The 7,353-nt window shown below is 58.3% G+C and overlaps 1 protein-coding gene across 1 annotated transcript in view; it reads left to right on the forward strand.

Moving 5' to 3' along the window:
* The first annotated feature begins 1,679 nt into the window (after positions 1-1,679).
* The window catches only part of PRR25 (proline rich 25), a 12,546-nt gene continuing 6,872 nt past the window's right edge, over positions 1,680-7,353 (forward strand). Inside the window, exons 1-2 of the mRNA XM_011966912.1 lie at positions 1,680-2,141; positions 3,384-3,558. Of these exons, the coding sequence (XP_011822302.1) occupies positions 1,794-2,141; positions 3,384-3,558 (523 nt within the window). The 5' untranslated portion in view covers positions 1,680-1,793. The remainder of the gene's footprint in view (positions 2,142-3,383; positions 3,559-7,353) is intronic.

Below are 7,353 nucleotides of genomic sequence, written 5' to 3' on the forward strand. Positions count from 1 at the left end.
TGGCCTCTGCCTGTGGCCTCAACTCCGAGTGGGTGAGGGAGACAGCCCCCGACACCAGTCAACTCCCCAGGGAACAGAGGAACAAAGTGCTGAGCTGGGGACCCAGGGCTAGCCCCGTCCTCCCCCAGCCTGTACCCTAGGCTCTGCAGAGGGCTCTGGCTGTCCTAGCGGGACCCTGTGGTCTGCCGGCCCCAGGCAGCCTGGGGGCAATGGGTGAATGTGTGTGGAGGACGTGCTGACTTCGCTCAGTCCCTGCAAACAAAACCGCAAACGTGGGGCCCAGGAAAATAAGGAAGCTCCTCTGAACCAAAGGAAGCTCACGGCAATGACTTATGTCCTCTGTGAAAGTTTTAAAGTGATTTTCAAAAACAATTTAAGCTCTTAAACACAAGCACAGAAAACGTCAAGGGAATCCCGGGTGCATGGTTGTCATCCACACCTGGCCTCCATTGTGTAGTCAGGGACCTGCTAGGGGCCAGGCCGGGGTAGCGTGCCTGCCGCAGCTCAGTTTACTCAGAACAGCTGCAGGCCGGTGCGTGGTTACAATTTGCAATTGCCAGAGGATTCCTGCTTAAGAGACGCCGTCTCCTGAAAACCCAGGTATCGCTTTGCTAACCAGAAGTATGGCCCGAGGCAGGAGGCTCTGGGAGCACGGAAGCAGGCTGGGCAGTGGATCCCCACAGCCTCGGACGCCCTAGCTCCTGGCCTGAGGACTGGAGGTCAGTGTGTCCCCGGAAACAATGCCAGCTGGGCTCCTGGGGATGGGGTGCTGCCCCCACTCCGAGCTTGAATGTGTTTAAGGGGAACCGATGGGCAAAATAACAGCCTGCTGGGCTCAGAGGCCCCCACCGCCGGCTACACCAAATTACTCTCTTTCAAGGGCGCCAGCTCAAAGACGTTGCAGATATTCCAAAATAGACACACGTTTGCTCAGCTGAGGGTGGTGGGAGGCCTTGAGGCGAGACCTTTCCAAGGTCTGTGGGGGAAGAGGAGGGAGAGTCGCGCCTTCTGCCCCAGGCCACCTCCGGTATCCTGGTCCCTGGGGCAGCTTTCCTAGGAGCCCGTAATCCGCAGGGTGGTGGCCAGAGTCGTGTAGCAGGCTGACAGGGCTTCTGGCTTTGGGAGGGTCCCCACCCACACCGACAGACACTTGCTTTGGGATGACTAGACTGGGTGCAGTGGCTCACACCTGTCGTCCCAGCACTTTGGGAGGCTGAGGCTGGAGGATCCCTTGAGCCTGGAAGGTGGAGGCTGTTGTGAGCTATGATCACGCCACAGCGCACAACAGGGAGACCTTGTCTCAAAAAAAAAAAAAAAAGGGATGACAGAGGTCCAGTGACTTTGCCCAAGGAAAATTAGAAGTTAAGATGGTGTGTTTTGGCCTTTGTCCGTCCCCATGGCTTCATTCAAACATTCCGGGCTCCCTGGCCACCACTGGAAGTGCGTCAGGGCCCAAGGACCTTCCTGTACCACGACCCACAGGACGTCCTGTGAGTCCAGGTTGGCCTCTAAGAGCCTGGATGGGTCACGCCATAGCCCATCGGGGATCCTGGGACCCCCAGTGCAGGGGGTGGTGCCTCTGCTGTTTCCAGGCCTGGGGAAACCATGTAGACGGGACCGTCTTCCAAATCGGATTGGCAAGTGGGTTTGGCAGAGCCCAGCGAGACACCAGGATGGCCCAAACTGACCAGAAGCCCCCATGCAGAGGCGGCTGCTGGGGACAGCCAGGTTACCCCAACACGAGTGGGGCTCCTGCGTGCCCCACTTCCCACCCCATCGGTCACAGGCCTCGAATGCGCATCCTGCCATGTGGAGACCAGACCACAGGCCGCCAAGCCCTGTCTCGGGAAACGGGCCTGGGGCCCTGGGCGGCCGGCACTCACTTCGTGGCTATCTCTACCACCACGTGGGGCAGAAAGATGCCGGCCTGGATTTCTGAGCTCCTCAACAGCTCGGGAACAGCGCAGTCACTTGCCAACGCAGTGTGTGAGGCACAGACCATTCCAGGGCCTGGCCTGTGCCCACAGGGCACTCCTACCACACGGGCTCCTTCTCACAAGGCGACACCGTCCACCCCCAGTCGCTGGGGCCCAAAGCAGCCCCAGAACAGACACATGCACCCCAAAAAGGGGGTCAGTGGGGTAGACGCACCCATCTGGGGACCCTGTGTGTCATCCCAAGTGGGCTGTAGCCCTGGGCATCTGGTCTTAGGTCCCAGGGCTTTGCCAGCAGAAGCCTCCAGGTGTGCAGGGTCTGTGCTGGAGGCCTCCCACCGGCCACCATGGATTCTCCACCCGTGTGGCAGCACCCAGGTCCCTGCAGCGACAGACTTCTCGCACTCAGTGGGCAGCAGAGAGCCCCTGAGCAGCCCAGGTGCGTGCAGATGCACAAGGCTGGCTGGGGCGGGAGAAAGGGAGGGAGGGGGGGCTCTGAGGAAGGTGCCTGCGTCCCCACAGATCAATCACTTCATATTTGATGTGACCTGCAAACCTTTTATTTGCAAAATACAGAAAGTAGGCGGCAGGAAGTAGCGGCTTACACCTGTAATCCCAGCACTTACGGAGGCCAAGGCGGGAGGATCCCTTGAGCTCAGGAGTTGAAGACCAGCCTGGGCAACACAGTGAGACCCTATCTACAAAAAAATACAAAAATTAGCTGGGTGTGGTGGTGTGCACCTGCAGTCCCAGCTATTGGAGAGAGGCGGAGGTGGAAGGATTGCTTGAGCCTGGGAGGTGGAAGCTGCAGTGAGCTGAGATAGTCACTGCACTCCAGCCTGGGCGGCAGAGCAAGACTCTGTCTCAAAAAAAGTTGAGGCCGGGCACGGTGGCTCACATATGTAACCCCAGCACTTTGGGACGCCAAAGTGGGCGGATCACCTGAGGTCAGGAGTTCGAGACTCACCTGGCTAACATGGTGGAAACCCGTCTCTACTAAAAATACAAAAATTAGCCAGGGGTGGTGGCCTGCGCCTGTAATCCCAGTCACTCGGGAGGCTGAGGCAGGAGATTCGCTTGAACCCGGGAGGCCGAGGTTGTAGTGAGCTGAGATGGCGCCACTGCACTCCAGCCTGGGCAGCAGAGGGAGACTCCGTTTCGGGGGAGGGGGGGAAGTTTGGAGTCACGCCGCCACCACCCTTTTAAGGACGCCTGGAGCTCCCAGAGCCCCCCGGAGCTGAAAGAGGCAGGCAGGATCCTCCCTACAGCCTCTGGAGGGATCGCGGCCCCCATTACCTTTTCAAAAGGTCACCTTTCCCCGCGGTGTGACCCTCGAAAGCTAGATGTGCCCAGGAAGCAGGAGCCCAGGCCCTGCACCTTCCCTCCCGCTCCCTCTGGCCGCCGGGCCTCGGCCAGCGCTGCCCCCTGTCCCGCCTGTGCCCTCGCCAGGGCCCCTCGCCGCCGCCCCCTGCCGCCTCCCGATCTGGTCAAACTCCCGGGCACGAGCCCCGCGTGCAGGCGCCGGGCCTGGACTCCTGTGGCCGTCCCGCCAGCGCCCGCCTTCCGTCCCTGCATTTAGAGAAGGACGATGGCAAAGGCACCCGCCCGCTGACCCCTCTTACAGGTGGGGAAACTGAGGTAAGACGGTCGGGGCTGGCCGCAGGGCGTGTCGGGCCCTCGGGGAAGTTGTCCGGACCACCCGGACGACCCCGCTCGCAGCCTTCGCCCGCGCCCGCCAACTTTTCAACCGACCGTCGCGCGCCGTTTACTTCCGCCTTGGGAGATCATTTCCGGGTCCCGGCAGGAAGGGGCCGGGCGCGCGCGACGTCAGCGCGTGACGTCAGCGCGCGATGCAGCCATCTTGGCTCCTGGCAGCGGCGGGCCAGGCCTCGGTCGTGGGCTGGGCGGCCATGTTGGAGTCGGGCAGGGGTCTCATATCCGGTCACTCTCCACTGGCGATGATCGATTGCACTTGACGGTCGCGACGCTGGTCGAGAGTCGCTCGCATTGCTCGAAGTTTTCTGCAACTCCAGGACCGTAAAATGTCTCGAAGATGGCGAAAGGCGTAGGCCCCTGCAGAATCAGATGATCCAGAAGGATGCCCACTGTCTTTTTGGTCCATTTCAGTTGTAAACCAAGAAATACCCGGGACAGGCCTCGGTGGGCTTCGGAGCGTGTCTCGGCAAGGTCGAGGTCTTTCTCCAGCGATGGTTTTGAGCCTCTGTATTAAAAGGGGGAAAGTGGGCTGTGGGGTATCCTGTTTCTGAGCCCATGGTGGGAAGAGAAAAGGAGTGGGCGGGGGGCGGGGATCGCTGATGATGCGTCCCCAAGATGAGGGGAACGGAGAGTGCGATCTGATCCCGCGTCTGTAGTTACCTGCCCAGGAACACGGGGAGAGGCAGTCCCTTGCCCGGCTCGGTCTTCAGCTTCGTTTTGTCCTTTTGGCAGCCTGAACTGGGGTCCTGAGCTTCTCCTTTCCTTTCACACCGTCCTCCACAGTTTCCCAAATGGGTTGTGGAATGCTCATTCCCCGGCACACCTGTGAGATCCCAGGCAGAAGCCAGTGTACAGAAACGCGTTGCATCAGTAGGGATTCTCGAGAGGCAGACCAATGTATTGGAGAGAGAGATCGATAGACGGATGAGAGTGGGTTTGTTAGGGGAATTGGCCCATGTGGTTAGGGCGGCTGAGAAGTCCCAGGAGGGACGCCATCTGCAAGCTGGAGACCTGGGATGCTGGCAGCCTGGCTCAGTCCAAGTCAGGAAACGGAAGAACCAGGGGAGCTAAAGGTGTGACTCTCAGGCCAGGGCTGAAGGCTGAGAATCCAAGGAACCGCTGGTGTTAAGTCCTGGAGTTCCAAGGCTGGGGGCCCTGGGGTTCTGATGTCCAAGGGCAGGAGGAGGAGGAGAGAGTCCCAGTGCCAGGAACAAGATCAGAACTCCTTTTCCCTCCTTTTTTTTTTTTTTTTTTTTGAGAGAGTCTGGCTCTGTCTCCTAGGCTACAGACGATGCAATGCAGTGGCGTGACCTCAGCTCAAGGCAGCATCCACCTCCCAGGTTCAGGCGTGTCTCCTGTCTCACCCTCCGGAGTAGCTGGGACTACAGGTGCATGCCGCCATGCCTGGCTAATTTTTTTGTATTAGTAGAGATGGAGTGTCACCATGGCCAGGCTAGTCTCCAACTCCTGACCTCAAGTGATCCACCTGCCTCAGCCTCCCAAAGTGCTGGGATTACAGGTGTGAGCCACCATGTCCGGCCCCTTTTTGTTCTCTCTGGGCCCCCAGGTGATTGATGGTATCCGTCCATATGGAGGGTCTTCCCCTCAGGACCCGGACCCCCAGGCAGGCTTCTCTGGAGACCCCCTCGCAGACACACCCAGAAGCAGCGCTTTATGAGGTCTCTAGGGGTCCCTTCATCCAGCCAAGTAGGTGCTTGAGATGACCCACGGCGGATTGGACATCTCCCTCCTCGTCCACTGGGACAGTGTCTGATTTGCTGTCTTTCCCTCCCGGCATAAGTCGGTCCAGAGAATTGTCACAAGACAAAATGACGAATTTAGTTTAAAGGTCCTCTTTGGCTTCATTGGTGATGCTCGATTCGGGCAACGCTGGGCTCTGCAAAGAGCAGGGAGTGCTCCCGGGGGCTGAAGAGAGGAGGTTGGTTTTCTAGACGGAAGGGCCGAGGAAAGCAGAGACAGAAAACACGGATCGCTCCCTTCAAAACTGCTTTTCTTGTAAGGGTGAAAGCGGAGAACTCCTTAATGTATCGACCAGGACCGGCCTGTTTGGGGATTTGGCTGTTATTACTCCCCTGATTTCTCAGAAGTTCAGATAAACAACTTAGCTTCAGTTTGGTGACATTGAACTTTTTTTTAGATGAAGTCTCGCTCTGTTGGCCAGGCTGGAGTGCAGCGGCATGATCTCGGCTCACTGCAAACTCTGCGTCTCTGGATTCAAGCGATTCTTCCTGCCTGAGCCTCCCAAGTGTCTGAGATTACAAGCACGTGCCACCACGCCTGGCTAATTTTTGTGTTTTTAGTAGAGACAAGGTTTTGCCATATTGGCCAGGTTGGTCTCGAATTCCTGACCTCAAGTGATCCTCCTGCCTTGGCCTCCCAAAGTGCTGGGATTATAGGTGTGAGCCACCATGCCCGGCCACCAAGGGCTTCCTATAGATTTCGTTTAACAGAAGGAAGGGAGGGGAGAGGGAGGCTGTGGTAGAGGCTGGGGGATTTGAGCAGAGGCTGTAGAGGTTGCTGTGTGGGAGGAACGGGTCCCCTCCGGTTCCCTGAGGAGGGCTGGGAGATGCAGTGAGGTCTTCCTTACGTGATTTTCTAGGAAAATGTTGCCCACATCTGGACCCCATGGTACCTGGGCTTTGAGAGTTAGCAGAGCCTTCCATGATGTCCCAGATGGATCCTGCAGAGGCCTCAGTAGAGATGGTGTAGCAGGGAGGGTGTGGGACAGGTCTGGGTGACTTGGGACATGGAGCCAACAGGATAGGGTGTCCCTGGCTTCTTCTCCCCAACAGGCCACATCAGGATGTCCCAGGGAAGTAACACAAACCCGAACTGTGTGTGCCCCTCGGTCCGGAACCTCTGGTCTCTGGAGCAGGCTCGGATCTATGGAGGGTTTTTCTTTGGAGCTTCCCTGGGACGTCCAGTGCGTTCTGGGCCGCACCAGGCTGCTCTCTGCCCAAAAGGAGACTCCCACACTGAGGAGCCACTGGCCAGAGGACTGCCCTGCGGGGAGGCAGACCTGGTTCTCAGACACTTGATGTGGGCAGGGACTGGCCGGCCTCTCCCTTAGCAGGGAGGAGGTGTGGTGTGGAGGGACGGCTGTCCCTGAGGAGGTGCAGCGTGGAGGGACCGCTGTCCACGTGGCTGTGTTTGACTTGGGCTCCTGGCTGGCTCTGCCACTTCTTAGGTGGGTGGCCCGACTTCTCTGAGCTGTGCTCGTCAGAGGACGGGGAGGACGATGCTGCCCAGGGCTGTCGGGAGGGTAGGCTGAGACTGCGTAAAGTGTTTGCACAGTACCTGCCAGGGGCAAGGTGGGCATCATTAAAAATAATCCAGGCTGGCGGTGGTGGCTCATGCCTATAATCCCAGCACTTTGGGAGGCTGAGAAGGGAGGATTGCTTGAGCTCAGGAGTTCAAGGCCTGCCTGGGCAACATAGCAAAACCCCATCTCTCAAAAAAAGAAAAATTAGCTGGGCATGGTGGCTCACACCTATCGTCTGGTCTGCTCAGGAGGCTGAGGCAGGAGGATCACCTGAGCCCAGGAGTTTGAGGCTACGGTGAGCTGATTCCAGCCTGGGCCACAGAGCGAGGCCTTGTCTCTAAACAAACCAAAACACATGAATCCTGGCGTATGCAAAGCGCTTAGTCATAGGTGAACTTAAATGGAAACTGTTAATTGAAA

Source organism: Mandrillus leucophaeus, unplaced genomic scaffold (assembly GCF_000951045.1).
Source record: "Mandrillus leucophaeus isolate KB7577 unplaced genomic scaffold, Mleu.le_1.0 Scaffold78, whole genome shotgun sequence".
Lineage (NCBI taxonomy): Eukaryota > Metazoa > Chordata > Mammalia > Primates > Cercopithecidae > Mandrillus > Mandrillus leucophaeus.